Consider the following 17,798-nt stretch of genomic DNA (forward strand, 5'->3'; position numbering starts at 1 on the left):
AAATCAATAGCCTCGCTGCTCCGCTTTGAAGCTATAATATATTTTGCTTATTTTGAATTATTACTGCGTACTTATAAAAATAATTTATGGTTTGTACCTTATATTTCAGTACACGAGGTGTAAATACAAGCTTGCCTGTTTTTTTTTTACTGTAGCCAACCATACTAATAACATCTGTTATTACGATTAAATTTAAATGTAGCTAGAAAAATAAGGCTTAAATATTGTATTTTAGATGTATACAAACGTGATCTACGTATTGACTAAATGAGTTTTATATGTCAAAGTGTTAAAAGTAAAATTGGAAGGAATATAATGGTTTAAGATGTATCATTTATATGATTAAAATTAAATAGATCAAAGTAAAGTTATTTCTTAATAAGGTGGACTGAACACATACATATTATATGTCGGTAGTTAATTTATGTAAATTTAAGCACACAAAGAAACTTAAAGAATAATAACTATAACTGGTCGAAAAGGTGTTGTCGCTGTTCTAGTTCCACGTTAAAAATGTACTGTTCTTAGATATGCACAATTTATCTCAATGCATCATATACCTTTATTATTTGACTGTTTTTAATTACTTTTTCAATATTACCCGATTATAAAAATGTATTACTTACTTCTTCACAGCTTATATTATATTATATAGATAAATTGGTTAACATCTATATATTTTATTTCAGGCTGTTTTAATTTAACCTTGAAAGGTACTTTCAAGTATTTGTATATTTATAAATTGCATAACATTTTTATATTTGAAATTATTCTATATTTATTAGTCTATTTTTAAAATGTAGTAAATTAAAACCAATTTTTTTATTTAAAAAAATATTTTTTGCTTTTTACCAATTTGTAAAGGGTTAGGTATAGTACAGTATAAATAAAATAGAGGAAGGATTATTATAGATACTATTATTAAATCATTGTCTAGATCAATATAATCATTTTATTTAATTCTGTTAGCAAAGACAAATAAAAGTTTTAAATAAGCGTAAAATGTATTATGTATTAGGTACGTGAACTATTAGGTTTACAAAATCGTGTATAAATCAACGAAAATCGAATTATTCTTTAAAATATTTGAAACTTTTCACTATCAGTATATATATTTTTAAATTTATGTTTTTTTGAGCCGGTGAAATTTATTTCTGCCGCTTCCTTTTTAATCAGAATCCACCATTCATTCAAAGCTTTCGAAAATTAATATCAGTGGCGAATTCACCTGAAAATTTGGATAACGTTCCACGTATGCCACTCGTGAGTCTGCTATTCGACGAAGTATCAATCTACTCATTACAGCATATGGTGCCTTATCTGATTTTAAATGTGAAGGCCACATATCACAATGACTGGTTCCAAGAAGTTCATCCAAACTATTAGTCGGACATCCACTTTTAACCAATGCGTCCTTTGCAGCTTCCTTTAAAAATAAAAACGGTTAAACGTGTTATTGGATAATGTAATTTATACAAAAATTACTTTGTCATCATCATTAGGCTCACGTATCAAACGGTCCCAATTTAATTTGGGATAGGCTTGTAGTGAATTTATCCATTCTAGATTATTTCGAAATGGTTTCGGGTCTCTAGACTAAAAAAATATTAAACTGTAATTAATTTGAAAAACAAATACTGTCTAAGTATGGACGGATAAAAAATATTTTACAGTCTACATAATATTAAATGACACGCAAACTAGGGTGCTTCAAATGGTTAATGGCTTTATTATTTTTTGCACTTCTCCTAAGAAAATATTATTTGGATAAAAACATAACTTTTGGTATTTTATTTAGCCATTAACCTATTCCTAGATGTGGTTCGGGTTGATTTTATATCAAATGTTTAATTTTTTTTTATTTAATTAAAAAATGCTTAAAAAAAATATGTAATACGAAAATTATCAGCATAAAAAAAGAAATCGAAGCTATAAATACGAAATTCATAAAGCACCAAAATAGATAGATATTTTTTTAGAATAAAAAAAAAATCTGTCATTCTCAGTACTCTCCATTTAATAAAAAACAAAATCGTTATAATAACAAAGAAAAAAATTTTTTTAAGGTAAAAAAAAACAAACTGCAATAAAAATAAAATATTGTAAAAAATTAAAACACAATTCTAGTCATAAAATTATTTTTTTTTTCATTCAAAAATATATATAAGCTATATACTAATATAACACACACACACACAAATACTTATTTTCTCTATCTATTTTTATTATCTTTCTTTCTCTATTTTGTTGTTTTATTTTGTTCGTAATTAAATGCATAATATTATTATGCTAAAAAAAAAATGTGTAGGTTTTTTATCAAGATATCAAAAATGTTCATCTATTTTGATCTGTAGCATAAGCATTTTTGTCCTACCTAGGTCCAAAAAATTGTAAATGTTTTGTTATTAAGGACCTATAAATGTATGAAACAAATTTCAAACATTTTTGAAGTATAGTCGCGCACCCATTAGGTGATTTCACGTGGAATGACGCATAAACGATTTTTTTTAAGTATTTTTTTATTTAACAAAAAAATGAACTAAAACATACAATTTTTTATATAAAATCAACACGAAATGGCTTTGACTTTAAAGATCTCAAAAAATGTTATCTCAGAAAATATGAACGGTATGATAAAATTACTTTAATTTTTTATTCTAAGAATGCTAAACATTTTGTGGAGATTTGAGAAGTATACAACATACTTTGTAAAAAAAAAAATAAAAGACGAGACTCGATTATATTTACCGATGTCCCACCCGAACAACGTCCACCAGCGTTCACTAAAACGTTAAAACACGACAACAAAAGTATAATTTTCCAAATCATTTTTTCGTTTATCTACTGTGAAATACCTGAGCACTAAGAAACAACTAGACAACTGAAAATCAGAAACAGCACAGAACATTTGTTAGTTTTTAGTATTTATAACAGCTTGCATGTTGGTTTTACTATACTCAGCCATTCTAACAACATCTGTTCTGTTCTGTTAATGTTATGTTTTAGAAGTATACAAACATGTTTGTACGAGTAGCTACTCGAAGGAATTGGTCTAGTACCAAAACATTTACAGTGTACACAGACACAAAAGAAGCTCACATCGCTTCGAAGCTAAAATATTTTGAATTATTATTGCATATAAAAATAATTTATGGTTTGTGGCTTATGTATCAGTACACCATATGTAAATACATGCTTGCTAAAATATATTTTGCTTATTTTGAACTATTACTGCGTACTTATAAAAGTAATTTATGGTTTGTGGCTTATGTTTCAGTACACAAGATGTAAATCAATGTGAATCTTATTAGGCTTCTCTTTACTGTTCTAGATTCGTGTTAAAAATGTGGTGTTCTTAGATATGGACAATAAATTATTTATCTCAAGTTACAGTGTACACAGGTACAAAAAAAGCCCACATCATTGTAAAACCAATAGCATCACTACTCCGCTTTGAAGCTAAAATATTTTGAACTATTATTGTACATAAAAATATTTTATGGTTTGTGGCCTATGTTTCAGTACACAATATGTAAATACATGCTTGCCTATTTATTTTACTGTAGCCATTCGTTCTAATATTACTGTTTTACGATTAAATTTAAATGTAGCTAGAAAAATAATGCCTTAACGTTATATTTCAGATGTATACAAACATGTTAGGTTACATACACAATATTATATTTCGGGGGTTAAAAGTGGAATTGAAATAAATACAATGGTTCAAGATGTATCATTTATATGACACTTATATATAAACTATTACTGCGTACTTATAAAAATCATTTATGGTTTGTGACTTATTTTTCAGTACACAAGATGTAAATATAAGCTTGCCTGTTTTTTTTTTACTATAGCCAACCATTCTAATAACATCTGTTATTACGATTAAATTTAAATGTAGCTAGAAAAAAAATGCTTAAATATTATATTTTAGATCTATACAAACGTGATCTATGCATTGACTAAATGAATATTATATGTCGAGTGTTAAAAGTAAAATTGGAGTTAGTACAATGGTATAAGTATTATCATATATATGATTAAAATTAAATAGATCAAATTTAATTTATATCTTATTAGAGTGGACTGAACACATACATAATTTATGTCGGCAATAAATAAATATATATATATATATATATATAAAGTCAAGCACACAAAGTAGCTTTAGGAATATAACTTTAACGGGTAAAAAAGATGCTGTCTCACAGACCACATATCACTGTAAATCTTATTAGGCTTCTCATTACTGTTCTAGATTCGTGTTAAAAATGTATTGTTTTTAGGTATGGAAAATTTATCTCAATGCAACAAATACCTATATTATGCGACTGTTTTAATTAGTGGTTAAATACTACCCAATTATAAAAACGTATTGCTTACTACTTCACAGCTATAATATACATACATAATTCATAAATTGGTAAACATCTATATTTATTTTTAGGTTGTCTTAATTTAACCATGAAAGGTAAAAATTCACGTAACTTAAAAAATTGAATTAAAAAAACCAAATTAGTTTAATTGAAAACTGAATTTTTGTATAAGATTAAGCTTCGATGCGTAGTTGAGAAGCTATTGGTGTTATGTGATGTAGTTTTTTATGTGCCTTTGTACAATGTAACTTTTTTTAGTACTGGACCGCAATACTGGACTTTCTTAATCTTATTTAAAACGAAAAACGTGGATCGTAGTGTAGTTTCTTTAAACCCACACAACAGTTTATATCATTTTTAGTGCATTACAATTGTAAGTGACTTAGGCGAACTATTCATGCATCAATTATCTATTGAATGAGTCCCACGTTTTTCGTTTTAAACCTTTCAAGTATATTTATATTTAAAAATTGCATTTAACTTTCATATTTGATATTTATTAGTCTACTTTAAAAACATAGAGACATACAGACACATCCGTCTGCCACCGCCGCTAGACTACTGACAATTTACCTCAATGCAACAAATACCTATATTATTTGACTGTTTTAATTAGTTATTCAATACTACCCAATTCTGTGTATACTAAATAGCGAACATTGGCAGCCATTTCGTGAGAATTGACAATTAATATCATGAGTTGATGAAATTGTTTAAAAATTACTTAAAAACATTAATGCGTTCCCATTGACAATTCCTTATTTTTTAAATCAACACTCTTACATTCTCGTAAAAATGGAAAGCATTCAAAAATATTATTTTTCAAATTGTGTCAAATTTGTAGTAATGATTAGTAAATAATTTCCTTTCTAAATTAAAAAATTAGTGTCGTCCAAAAGCAATCTAGCCTAAATAAACTAAAACTCTAACCTAAAAAAACCGATCATTTTTCTTTAAATAATTGCACAAAGGGTGGAATGGAGTATTATTTTTATCTGCGTGCATTACTGAACCGCACTTCACCCCCATCTTGAATTTTAACTTTTAACCGAAGAGAGGGGCAAGGCAATAGCAGAGGGTACTAGGCAAATCCAACACGATGTAGTATTTCTTTTAAATTAATTCAATTGTAAAATACATTTTTAAATTACATTTTTTCTTATAGCGAACATGCATAGGTTTTGTGAGTAGTATATACGTTTTACCATTTTTTTTATTGTTTCGTTATTTGTTCCTAAAAGCTAAGTAGATCAATACTTTAACAAAACATACATACATACTTAAAAACACCTCAACACACGTGGGCTAAATATTGCCAAATTTCTATCTTATTATAAAATACAACAGCGTTACAAACAAAATTACAAATTAAACTTATAGTAGATTTATAATGAAACTGCTCAGAAATGATGCAGTTTTTAAAAAACAATATTTATATCAATAACCGTATTTTTTTCAATTCACCAACAGGGAAGAACATTAAAAAAATATGGGATTTTTATCTCCCTTAATTTTGTACCTCAACCGATTATTTTGTCGGTAATGAAAACCACATTTTTCACGTAGAAAGAAATATCAACAAGTGTACTTACTATAATCACTTAATCATATAATATGATGATTGGTGGTTTAATGTTAGTAAGAGTTGTTATAAATAATTGCAATAGCTGCGTTTCTTTAACATAGTTACCTAGATGTCCTAAATTTGTTAATACATTTTTTTTTACGTTTTTTGATGTTATTATATTTGTAAATTTTTCATTTATGATGTATTTTTGTCAATTCTATTAGTTAATATTTTTCATTGAGGTATGTTTCAATTGGTAATATGTAGATAATTTTTCGATTAATAATCTCATATCTTATCTAGATATGTATCTAGATATAGAAGTATTTAGTTATCTTTTCCCAACATTGCATAGACTTTTAAGATAAATATTTCTGTTAGAAGCACTCGGTTATCTACAACATGCCACATACACCTTGTTTTTTCGCAATTTGTAATACCTAAGTAGGTTGGTACAATATCAAAACATACATACTAAAAACACTGTCAACACATGTGGGCTACCGTGAATATTGTCAACATCTATATGATTATAGACTTCAATGGCGTTACTATAAACATGATTAAACTTATAAATATATACGTATAAATTTATTTTAATGACATACTACTTTGACTATCAAATTTCTTCTGGCACCGAATTTCAAATAAAATCAAACGTACAAGCGAATAAGTATTATATTTTTTTAATTTCCAAAAATGTCCATTTGGTATAGAGTTAATGTAAATAAATATTATTTGTGCCGTATACATTTTGAGATCTGAACAATGTGAGAAAATGAATCGCAACATTATGAAAAACAAGTAATTTAGGGCTTTTTAAATACTGAAGAGTACTATGCGTAGTATGCTTTATGTATCAGGTATGTAAACAAATAAGGTTTACAAAATCATGTATAAATCAACTAAAATTGTATTAATTTTTAAAACAAATTCGATTTTTCACTATCAGTATATATTGTTTGAGTTAATGGTTTTTTTAGCCGGTAAAATTAAATTCTTCTGGGTCCATTTTAATCAGAAGCCACCATTGATTAAATGCTGTTGAAAATGAATATGAGTCCTGGAAAATTCACCTTTACTGGTCTTTGAGAATTGGCCACATATACTACTCGTGTATTTAGAATACGATAAAGTGACAACCTATTCATATTTGTTTTGCTAATAAAAGGATCGTCAGCTGATTTTATTTGAATAGGCCACGTATTCCAATGGCTGGTGTCAAGAAGATGTTGCAAACTCTCAGTTGGACATCCACTATAAATCAATGCTCTCACTACAGCTTCCTTTAAAATTAAAAACGGTTAAACGTGTTTTTTTGAATAATGTATTTTATACAAAAATTACTTTGTCATCATCTTTAGGGAAACATATCAAATGGTCCCAATTTAAAACGGGATTTGCCACTAGTTCATTTTTCCAATCTGCAATTGTTCTATGTGGTGTCGGTGCCTAAAAAAATTAAACGGCAATTAATTTGAAAAACATATACTGACTGGAGTGTGGAAGGATTAAAAATATTTTACAGTCCGCATGTTCTCTAAACGCTAATAACTTGATAAGTGCTTATTCATTTCAGTGGCGTCAATGAGGTCAGAGGTCAACATGAAATTTTACAACTGAAAGTGATATAATTCTTATGATTGTAGCAACTATGAGAATGATTTCAATTAAAGTGTAATTTTTCACTTTTATTGTTTTTCCATAATTTGAATACGAGTTTTCGAGAAAATTGCAAAATATATTATAGCCTCCAATTTAAAATTACCTTATCAGTCTATTTTTTACCCCTGAAACTTCTCCTAAAACTTTACCTGCGATGTAGGTGTAACGTTTTTATTTTTTTGATAGCTTAATCTATATATCTATGTAATATTTTTTCTCTTCTCTATTTTTGGTTTGTAATTAATAATGTAATAACATATTTCATTATTATTTAACTATCTTCGTTACCACAAGCTCAGCTTCTAGAAGGTAGATAATTTATGTAAATCATATTTTGTTGTTTCTGTTATAATATGCATTTTAAAATAAGTAAAAAAAAAATTGTGCACGGTGGGGTCGGGGCTTAGTGGGTACGGGGAGGTTCCCACTAAGTTTAAAATTCAAGATGGGAGGTAGGGAGTGTAGTGTCGTTAAAATTAATTAAAAACTGGTTACCGATCATTTATAAAGCTTAGCAAGTTATTCTGCTGGATTTTGTCGATAAGAAGTCATTTAATGTCTACATTACCAGCAAAGAAGACCCAATATATTGTCATAATTGATTCTATAAGCTATGTAGAGTTATCATTTTGGAAGACTATAAATATTGTTATGAGTATAGACCAGCAGTTCTCAACCTTTGTGTAGTGGCAACCCAAGATATTTATCCAATTTTTCATGCGACCTTTTTATAAAGGAATATAAAATAACTATTGAGTACTCTTAATTAAATAATTTTTTTTACTCATATTACTTATTCTAATAACAGGTCATAATATTAATTACACTCTATTTAAAAATAAACATTATTTTTCAAGGTTATTCAACATTATTCAAGGTTTGATTCATAGAAAACTTAAGCACTTATGGTTATATGTAATAAAATAATAATAAAAACCCTTAACCATAAAAATTATATACTCTTAAGGTTTAATTAATTTTTCACCAATATTATACGGCTTTTTTGTCTTTGCGATATGAATAGCGGCAATAACAGAACATTTTCAACACACCTTGTCAACTGCTGTATTTGATTTAATATTTTTTTTATTTATCTTTAACTCATCACGTTTTCTGGGAAAAAAATCTGTATTTTTAATTTCTATATTCATTATGATTAGTTTCAAGATGCTGTAAAAGTTTTTTTGGCTTTAAAGAAGCATTTGCTAGTACAATACCTAGTACAACGATATAAAAGACTATTCCCAGGTAGCCAAACTCAAAAATGAAAATATTATATCAACGTTTTAAATTTTTGCCGACCCAGTTAACATTATTGGCGACCCAAAATTGGGTCGCAACCCTATGGTTGAGAACCGCTGGTATAGACTTTTCAATTAGATAGGAAAAAAAATCTACCATGGTAAGTGGGGAAATGCGGGACAACATAATATAATATGCCATGCAAACTAGGGTGGTTCAAATGGTTAAAGGTTTTATTATTTTTTGTACTTCTCTTAAGAATATATTATTTGGTTGAAAAGATAATTTTTGATATTTTATTTAGATTTTTAAACCCATTCCTAGATGTAGTTCGGGTTGGTTTATATCAAATGTTTAATTTTTAATTTAATAAAAAAATGCTTCAATAAAAAAAATTATTTAATATGAAATTTATCAGCATAAAAAAAGAAATTGAAGCTAAAAATACGAAATTGCTAATGCTATGGGCCAAAATGGATGGAAATTTTTGATATCTTAATAAAAAAAACCACAGAACTATCCTAAACATTTTTTTTTAATGAAAAAAATTCTATCATATTTTCCATTTAATTGCGATCAAAATGATTATAATAACAAAATACAAGTTAATGGTAAAAATAAACAAACTGCAATAATAATGCAGAATATGACAAAACGATATTTTATTCTAAAAAAAATTGTTTAGGATAGTTTTGAGGGTTTTTTTAACAAATAATTATCAACATTTATTTATTTTTTCATGCTGGTAATTTCCATTTTTAAAAGATTTATTAAACAAAAAAAAAATAAAACTTTTAATATAAAATTGACTCGAACCACATCTAAGAATGGGTTTAAAAATCTAAAAAAATATCAAAAATTATCTTTTCATCACAATAATATATTCTTAAGAGAAAAAAAAATTCGTTTTCTACCACTTTAATACAAACTTTCTATCTTTAGTATGCGCGATCATTCGTTTTTGCATTCCCAAAATCAGTATGAAAAGTACTATCGATTAAAAAAAAAAGGTATCCACTAAAGTAGATTTACATCCGCAATGTTAAAACATTTAAAAATTGTTGTGAAAATATGTAATTTATGATAAAATCAATTTAATTTTTTATCCTAAGAATGCAAAACATTTATGAAAAACATAAAATTTTCTTTAGGCCGACTAAAAAAAAATAGAGGACAATACTCGATTATATTTACCGATGTCCCGCCTGAACAATTTCCACCAGCGTTCACTAAAACATGAAAACACGACAACAAAAGTATAATTTTCCAAATCATTTTTTCGTTTATTTACTGTGAAATGCCTTACAATGCACTAAGAAACAACTAGACAATTAAAAATCAGGAACAGCAATGAACATTTGTTAGTCTCAAGTATTTATAACAGCTTGCATGTTTGTTTTACTGTAGTCACCCCTTCTAACAACATCTGTTCTGCTCTGTTAACATTGTGTTTCAGAAGTATACAAACATGATTTATAGAGTTGCTACTCGAAGGAATTGGTCCAGTACCAAAAACATTTCTAGTGCTGATTTTTTCCCCTGTTCAATATGTTATAGATAAACATGAGCCTAGCCTTCTGACTAATTATCAACTATAAGGTCTAAAAATTACGTCTATAAAACAAAAAGAGACCCATGATGGGGGCAGTGGGGTGTGGGGAAAAGTAAATCAAAAAATGTAGGCTACCGTCGAAGCAGCACGGCATGATGATGTGTGATCTATGGAGATAATATGTTACTCGATGAAATTTGCCTGGCGATTTAAAAGCTCTGTGTATAACTTTTTAGAGGATAATTACAAACTTAAGGTCAGAAAATTAGACTATAAGGTAGTTCACTGTAGCCATATAAAACATATAACCGCCTTAATAATCTCTAGTCAAATTTTTTTCTACTAAGCAAAAAAAACCACAAATAAACAGAGTCCAGAGAATGATTTAAATTTATTTAATATAACAAATTTACAAGTATAAACATTGAATTCATTTTGATTATTTACTATCTATACTCCATTGAAAATATTGTTATTGTGTCATTTCATACCTAATCGCCTAAAGTCTGTACGATTGGATTTTCAAAATTCATACATTGCATGCGGAGTAAAAATATGATTATTTGAAGTTCGTTGTAAGCATTGTACACTAATCTTTTAAAAGTCCCTCTTACCCATATTTTTATTTGTCTCTTAATTGAAACATTGACCTCGAGTTAGTATTTTTTATACTATTAATTATATTATTATAATCCACTGCAGATTTAAGTAATTGGAACTATTTATTTATTTCGAAATTCAGTTAGTGTACCCGCTATTAACTAAACATTTTAAGTCTATAAATTTCGATATTAATATAATATTTATATTGTCTACAAAAAGTTTAGTCATGTTTTTCTTGTAACTCTATTGTGATTTATGGTAACATACAAGTTGACACCATTTACACTAGTCTAAGTATGTAAAGGTATTTTTAAATATTTATATTATACCAAAGCATTATTATGTACTCAATTGTCAAGAACAAATAAAGAAACAAAATAACACGGTACCTACAAAAGCTATGCATGTTAGCACCAAGAACAAATTGTTTTAAAATTCTATTACAATTGACCTAATTTAAAAGGAATAACATATCGTGTTGAATTTGCCTATTAAATTCGTGGATACTTTATACTAACTTTTTACTAATTCATACTAACTTTATCAATAATTATATTTTATAAATTCGGCAGTAAGGAAAAATATTAAAAAACATATTTTTACTATTATTTGTGTATACCACGCTCCTACTCAGAAAAATATACATAATTGGGTAGAATTAAACTGTGGGATAATATAGGATAACATGATAAATATCTAATTAGAAGAACTAAATAAATAATTGGCCCAACTAAATGTTTACAGGACCAAATTTGTATTTAGATATTTCAATTATAAATTTATTGTGACCTTATAATAGCCAAACTTTTAGTTGGAACAAGTTTTTATTACGTCAGTCTAACTAGGAATGTTTTGTACCCTTATATAGTTTAAGTTTTAGTTGGACCAACTTAGTATTTTTGGAAGAGTTATTGTTGTACTTAAGATACTTGTAAGATTTAAAACGAAAAACGTGGATCGTGTTGTAGTTTCGAAAACCCACACAACAGTTTATATCATTTGCAGTGCATAAAATTGTTAGTGACTAAGGCGAACTATTCATGCATCAATTATCTATTGCATGAGCCCCACGTTTTTCGTTTTAAATCTTTCAAGTACTTTCTTATTTTAAAATTGCATTACAATTTTCATATTTGAAATCATTCTATATTTATTAGTCTACTTTAAAAACCTAGTAAATTAAAACAATTTTTTTTGTTTAAATAATTTTTTTCTGCTTGTTAGTCATGTACCTATGTGTACAATTTCGTAATCGATTTTAAACATCTTGATGAGATTATGACAGACACGTGGAAGATTTCAGGTTTATTTCAGTTTTTCTTCACCTGCTCATATCTGAAATAGAAAATTTGAATTAATTCATAATAAAATTAGTTTTTATGATTCTTGTTCAATAAAAGCTATTAAAGAAAAAAAAGATTCTTGCTTTGATATTGAAATAAACTAATGCCAGGTTTGTCTTAATTCTAATATTAAATCAATCTAATCAATCTTAAATATATTCTGACTCACATATGGTGCTCGAGGTAGTGCACATTCGGTTGCCTACTCTGTGCCCCTCCGGGACTCTTCTTACTTTTTTTTTTTGTCTGTCTGATTTGATCGTGAATGGGTTTAGTCGTCGCTTGCATTTTTATAACACACACTAAAAAAACTGCCAACACATGTGGGTTACCGTGAATATTGTCACCATCTATATGATTATAAACTTCAATGGCGTTACAAAAAAACATGATTAAACTTAAAAATATATACGTATAAATGTATTTAACGACATGCTACTTTGAATATCAAATTTCTTCTGGCACCGAATTTCAAATAAAATCAAATGTACAAGCGAATAAGTATTATATTTTTTCAACTTCCAAAAATGTCCAAATTTCAATTTGGTTTTGGAAACACGAAGAACCAAATTTCTTATAATTTTTTTTTTTTTTTTTAAAAGTCATGTTCAGAACTCCCGAGTCATGCCGTTGCTGGTCGGCGTCGCAATAGTAATACTGTTGGTTAATTTAGTATATAATAATATTATAATCTTGGGCTAAGAGCATAGCACAGAGTAGGGTTTAAACATATTACATTAAAGTAATAGAACTTTAGAAAAAAAAAAAACCAACATTTCGGGTAAGATAAAACACTGTCCCAGGAGCCTCTATATCTCTACCTGAGTTAGGTACCATAAATGTGCATTTTCGCACATTTTAAACAGTAAGCACTGATTATCCAAATTTTTAGCTTCAATGCGGATGTATTACACTTTTAGTTTTCGTTGCATACAAACAAAATAACTACTAATCATTATTATTATTTAAACAGATTTTTTTTTTATAAAAAAACGTAATATCTCCGTGAAAAATTCTCACATTTGTGAAAAATATAAAACAGTAAAATACCAAATGATTTTTTTTATACTTATGTTGTATATTATCATAATCAACGTTTTTGTTAAATTATCACTTCTCCGATCTTCTACTTTGATAATATATTAACCTCCATTACTATTCTCGTTAACTGGTTTCAATATTTCAATTAAGGCTTTATAAGGTTCTTAGTCATAAATATCCAACTTTAGTTTTCAATATGAAACTATAGTTTCGAATTCTTTCATCGTTTAATATGTTATACAAAAGACTTCGAAGTCCTGACAAACTAACCCACAAATTCTCAAACGCGACGAAGGTCAATGCCAATTATTAATGGGTCAAATAAATACTTTTTAACAGTAACAAAGCGTTTCTCATTTTAGGGCTTACAGAATAAAATGTACCATACTACTTATAATATTTTTTGATTTGGGCAGGTATTATAGAAATTGTATATTACAGCCAGTATTTTTGTACAATTTTCTTGATTTATAATACAAGTATAAACTTAATAAAAAATTTTGCTGTTAAAACGAATTTGTTCTTCTTTGTACAACTGTGTTAAATGTAGGACAAGTTTATTTTTTGTTCAATATAGGACGTTCTACTAACATGTGTTCTATAACATTATGCATATGTTTTTTTTTTAAGTTTCTACAGTATTTTTTGTCCTTGAAAAAAAATGTTCGGCCACTCGTATGAAAAAAGATTAATTATTATTATTAATTACACTATTTTTCAAAACAAGCATGCTTAAGTTAAAAGTTAATTCATTACATACGTTAGTCGTTAGCACTTGGGTTAAGGTTATATTGTTCAAGGAACGAATTTTAAATATCATACCCAATAATCTAACCTAACATATCAAAATATATTAACGTTTTAATCTATGACTCATAATGGCTCATATATTTGTATAAATTTATAAAAAAAGGGTTCTTTTGTAGTTAGGTTTGGTTAACTTATTGACTACAAATCAATGAAAGTTTCCTATCATGTGTTAATTTTTTTAGTTAAAATATAATAATATAATTTTCTCACTTGAATTGATATAAAATATTTAAAAAACTTTTAAAATATGCCATCGGTCCCCTAACCCCACTAATAAGAGGCCAATCTAAAATCTGATGCAACATTTCGGTTCAGGTGCCTTTAAAACTTATAAATATTTAAAAACAGTTAAAATGTAACTAATTTATAGTATTAATTTATTCGAGCTAATTTTCATTTCAGCTTACTGTGTGGCCACTACGGACTTCTATAGATCAAAAGTTACAGCTACCATTTTATCAAAAATATGTAGTTAAACTCAATTGTTATTTTTCTTTTTTGCATTATACAAATACAATTTTTATAGTTCTACTATTTTATGCAAAACTATTTGTATTTTTGGCTGTTATTAGTTGTATTTTGGAACGTTTAAATTTGCGTGCACGATAGTACAATATTATGTTTTTTCACCTAAGTATATCTTGTATTCTGTTAAAGACGTTTTTTTAATATTGTGTTAATTTTCTATTATCATTAAACGGCATACATTTACTTAACTGGAAATAATTTTATTGGTGAAAGTCTTAACAACACTTGGAAATAAAATTTTGCATTTAACAAAAAACAACTACTTTTACCTATCTCAGACTTCTAGCACATGTCAATAAGTAAACCACTTCTTACCAATTGGTGTAGAGTTTATGGAAATATATATTATTTGTGCCGTATACATTTTGACATCTGAATAATGTGAGCAAATAAATCGCAACATTATAAAAAACAAGTAAATTAGGACATTCTAAATACTGAAGAGTACAAATAATATAGAGGAAGGAATATTATAGCTTTATTAAATCAATGTATAGATCCATATAACACACTCATTTCACTTAATTCCGTTAATAACAAACAAGTAAAAGCGTAGTATGCTTTATGTATCAGGTATGTAATAAATTAGGTTTACAAAATCATATATAAATCACTTAAAATTATATTATTTAAAAAAAAAAATTAGATTTTTCACTATCGGTATAGATTTTTTTGAATTAATGGTTTTTTCAGCCGGTAAAATTAAATTCTTCTGGGTCCATTTTAGTCAGAATCCACGATTCATTAAAGTGATGTGAAAACCATTAGAATTCCTGGAGAACTCACCTGTTGACTTACATTAGGGGCCGCGTATACTATTCGTGTATCAGGAATACGATAAAGTGACAATTTAGCCATATTGCTTTTGTTAACATATGGATGCTGATTTGATTTTATTTGACTAGGCCACGTATTCCAATTACAGGTAACAAGAAGTTCATTCAAATCATCCTTTGGAACTCCACTAGACATCAATGCTGCCTTTGCATCTTTCTTTAAAAAGAAAAACGGTTAAACGTGTTTTTGTATAATGTATATTATACAAAAGTTACTTTGTCATCTGAATCAATGTGGATTATCAAACGGTTCCAATCTATATTGGGGTCTGCATTTAGGGTATCAATCCATTCAGAAATTGTATCATGTGCCTGGTAGTCCTCGTCTGCACCCTAAAAAAAAAATTAAACGGCAATTAAAATTGAAAAACATATACTAACTAAGTGTGGAAAGATTAAAACTATTTTACAGTTTGCATGTTCTGCGTTACCACAAGTTCAGTTTCTAGAAGGTCGATAATTTATGTAAACAATATTTCGTTGTTTCTGTTATAATATGTATTATAAAAAAAGTAAAAAAAAATTTAAACAGTCAAGTCGGGGCTAGTGGGGACGGGCAGGTTCACGCTATAATTAAATTCAAGACGGGAGGTAAGGAGTGTAGTATCGTTTTAATCTGCACGAAATACCTACTTAACCACACTAAACTGGCCGTCTTAAACTTTACTATTTGAACGACCTTAAAATTAATTAAAAACTGGTTACCGATCAATTACAAAGTTTGCATATTATTCTGCAAATTCTTAATGGTTTTTTTTATTTATTGTTCTTCTTTTAAGAAAATATTATTTGGATGAAAAGATTATTTTTGATTAAATTTTTTTTAGATTTTGAAAAACCCATTCCTAGATGTGGTTCGGGTCAATTTTATATAAAAACTATAATTTTTTTTTATTTTTAATAAAAAAATGCTTAAAACAAACTCTTTGGTATAAAAATTTACCAACTTAAAAAAATAAATGAATGGCGATATTCACTTGATAAAAAAAATACGGAATTGCTAATGCTACGGACCAAAATAAATGGAAATTTTGAATATCTTTATAAAAAAAACCACAAAACTATCCTAACAATTTTTGCTTAGAATAAGATTCGATCATATTGTCCATTTAATTACGAACAAAATGATTATATAAACAAAGTAAATTTTTTTTCCAATGGTAAAAAAAACTGCAACAAAAATAAAACATTGTAAAAAATAAAAAACAATTCTAGCCATGATACATTTATTTTTCCATTCAAAAAAATATATAAACTATATATTAAAGGAATGGAAAAACAATATAGAACGCAGAGACAAATACTTATTTTTTCTATCTATTATGATTTTAATTTCATAATAAAAAATAAACAAAATTAATTATATAAAAAAAAAGAAGATACTCGATTATATTTACCGATGCCCCGCCCGAACAACTTCCACCAGCGTTCACTAAAACGTTAAAACACGACAACAAAAGTATAATTTTCCAAATCATTTTTTCGTTTATCTACTGTGAAATACCTGAGCACTAAGAAACAACTAGATAACTGAAAATCAGAAACAGCACAGAACATTTGTTGGTCTTAAGTATTTATAACAGCTTGCGTGTTTGTTTTACTGTAGTCAGCCATTCTAACAACATCTGTTCTGCTCTGTTAACATTGTGTTTCAGAAGTATACAAACATGATTTATAGAGTAGCTACTCGAGGGAATTGGTCCAGTACCAAAAAATATACAGTGTACACAGACACAAAACAAGCCCACATCGCTTCGAAGCTAAAATATTTTGAATTATTATTGCATATAAAAATAATTTATGGTTTGCAGCTTATGTTTCAGTACACAATATGTAGGTAAACACACGCTTGCCTGTTTTTTTTTCTGTAGCCTACGATTCTAATAACATCTGTTCTTACAAATACATTTTAATGTAACCAGAAAAATAATGCTTTAACCTTGTATTTGAGATGTGTACGAAATTAATGTATTTATTGACTAAATGAGTATTATATATCGAGGGTTAAAAGTAAAATTTGAATGAATACAATGGTTTAAGATGTATCATTTATATGATTAAAATTAAATAGATCAAATTTAATTTATTTCTTATTAGAGTGGACTGAACACATACATAATTTATGTCGGCAATAAATTTATGTATATATATAAATTCAAGCACACAAAGTAGCTTTAGGAATATAACTTTAACTGGTAAAAAAGATGCTGTCTCACAGACCAGATATCACTG

The 17,798-nt window shown here is 27.5% G+C and overlaps 3 protein-coding genes across 3 annotated transcripts; all 3 read right to left on the reverse strand.

The window, feature by feature from the left end:
- Positions 1-970: 970 nt before the first annotated feature.
- LOC126837105 (E3 ubiquitin-protein ligase NRDP1-like) lies at positions 971-2,946 on the reverse strand. Its single transcript, XM_050570908.1, has 3 exons — positions 2,749-2,946; positions 1,486-1,596; positions 971-1,426 (listed from the first exon to the last, which is right to left on the reverse strand). The coding sequence occupies exons 1-3, from the start codon at positions 2,827-2,829 to the stop codon at positions 1,187-1,189; spliced, it is 432 nt and encodes a 143-aa protein (XP_050426865.1). The 5' UTR covers positions 2,830-2,946; the 3' UTR covers positions 971-1,186.
- Positions 2,947-6,696: 3,750 nt separating this feature from the next.
- LOC126837097 (E3 ubiquitin-protein ligase NRDP1-like) lies at positions 6,697-10,184 on the reverse strand. The gene is made up of 3 exons (XM_050570896.1): positions 10,048-10,184; positions 7,294-7,398; positions 6,697-7,232 (listed from the first exon to the last, which is right to left on the reverse strand). Exons 1-3 carry the CDS (start codon positions 10,126-10,128, stop codon positions 6,981-6,983), a joined length of 438 nt encoding a protein of 145 aa, XP_050426853.1. The 5' UTR covers positions 10,129-10,184; the 3' UTR covers positions 6,697-6,980.
- Positions 10,185-15,186: 5,002 nt separating this feature from the next.
- On the reverse strand, positions 15,187-17,125 carry LOC126837090 (uncharacterized). The gene is made up of 3 exons (XM_050570886.1): positions 16,964-17,125; positions 15,783-15,899; positions 15,187-15,723 (listed from the first exon to the last, which is right to left on the reverse strand). The coding sequence occupies exons 1-3, from the start codon at positions 17,042-17,044 to the stop codon at positions 15,475-15,477; spliced, it is 447 nt and encodes a 148-aa protein (XP_050426843.1). The 5' UTR covers positions 17,045-17,125; the 3' UTR covers positions 15,187-15,474.
- Between the last annotated feature and the right edge of the window lie 673 nt (positions 17,126-17,798).

This window comes from Adelges cooleyi, unplaced genomic scaffold (assembly GCF_023614345.1).
Source record: "Adelges cooleyi isolate 19-005CV unplaced genomic scaffold, UGA_ACOO_1.1 ACOO_flye_CR_arks_rails_tigmint_CR_PRNA_10, whole genome shotgun sequence".
Classification (NCBI taxonomy): domain Eukaryota; kingdom Metazoa; phylum Arthropoda; class Insecta; order Hemiptera; family Adelgidae; genus Adelges; species Adelges cooleyi.

What these genes read in the sequence shown, in the direction of transcription:
- LOC126837105 (XM_050570908.1), bottom strand. Translation starts at nt 2,829, where the DNA reads ATGATTTGGAAAATTATACTTTTGTTGTCGTGTTTTAACGTTTTAGTG. An exon ending in GTTGTTCGGGTGGGACATCG is followed by an intron (nt 1,597 to 2,748) that starts GTAAATATAATC and finishes ATATTTTTTTAG; the next exon opens with TCTAGAGACCCGAAACCATT. An exon ending in AGCCTAATGATGATGACAAA is followed by an intron (nt 1,427 to 1,485) that starts GTAATTTTTGTA and finishes TTATTTTTAAAG; the next exon opens with GAAGCTGCAAAGGACGCATT.
- LOC126837097 (XM_050570896.1), bottom strand. Translation starts at nt 10,128, where the DNA reads ATGATTTGGAAAATTATACTTTTGTTGTCGTGTTTTCATGTTTTAGTG. An exon ending in ATTGTTCAGGCGGGACATCG is followed by an intron (nt 7,399 to 10,047) that starts GTAAATATAATC and finishes TAATTTTTTTAG; the next exon opens with GCACCGACACCACATAGAAC. An exon ending in TCCCTAAAGATGATGACAAA is followed by an intron (nt 7,233 to 7,293) that starts GTAATTTTTGTA and finishes TTAATTTTAAAG; the next exon opens with GAAGCTGTAGTGAGAGCATT.
- LOC126837090 (XM_050570886.1), bottom strand. Translation starts at nt 17,044, where the DNA reads ATGATTTGGAAAATTATACTTTTGTTGTCGTGTTTTAACGTTTTAGTG. An exon ending in GTTGTTCGGGCGGGGCATCG is followed by an intron (nt 15,900 to 16,963) that starts GTAAATATAATC and finishes TTTTTTTTTTAG; the next exon opens with GGTGCAGACGAGGACTACCA. An exon ending in ACATTGATTCAGATGACAAA is followed by an intron (nt 15,724 to 15,782) that starts GTAACTTTTGTA and finishes TTCTTTTTAAAG; the next exon opens with AAAGATGCAAAGGCAGCATT.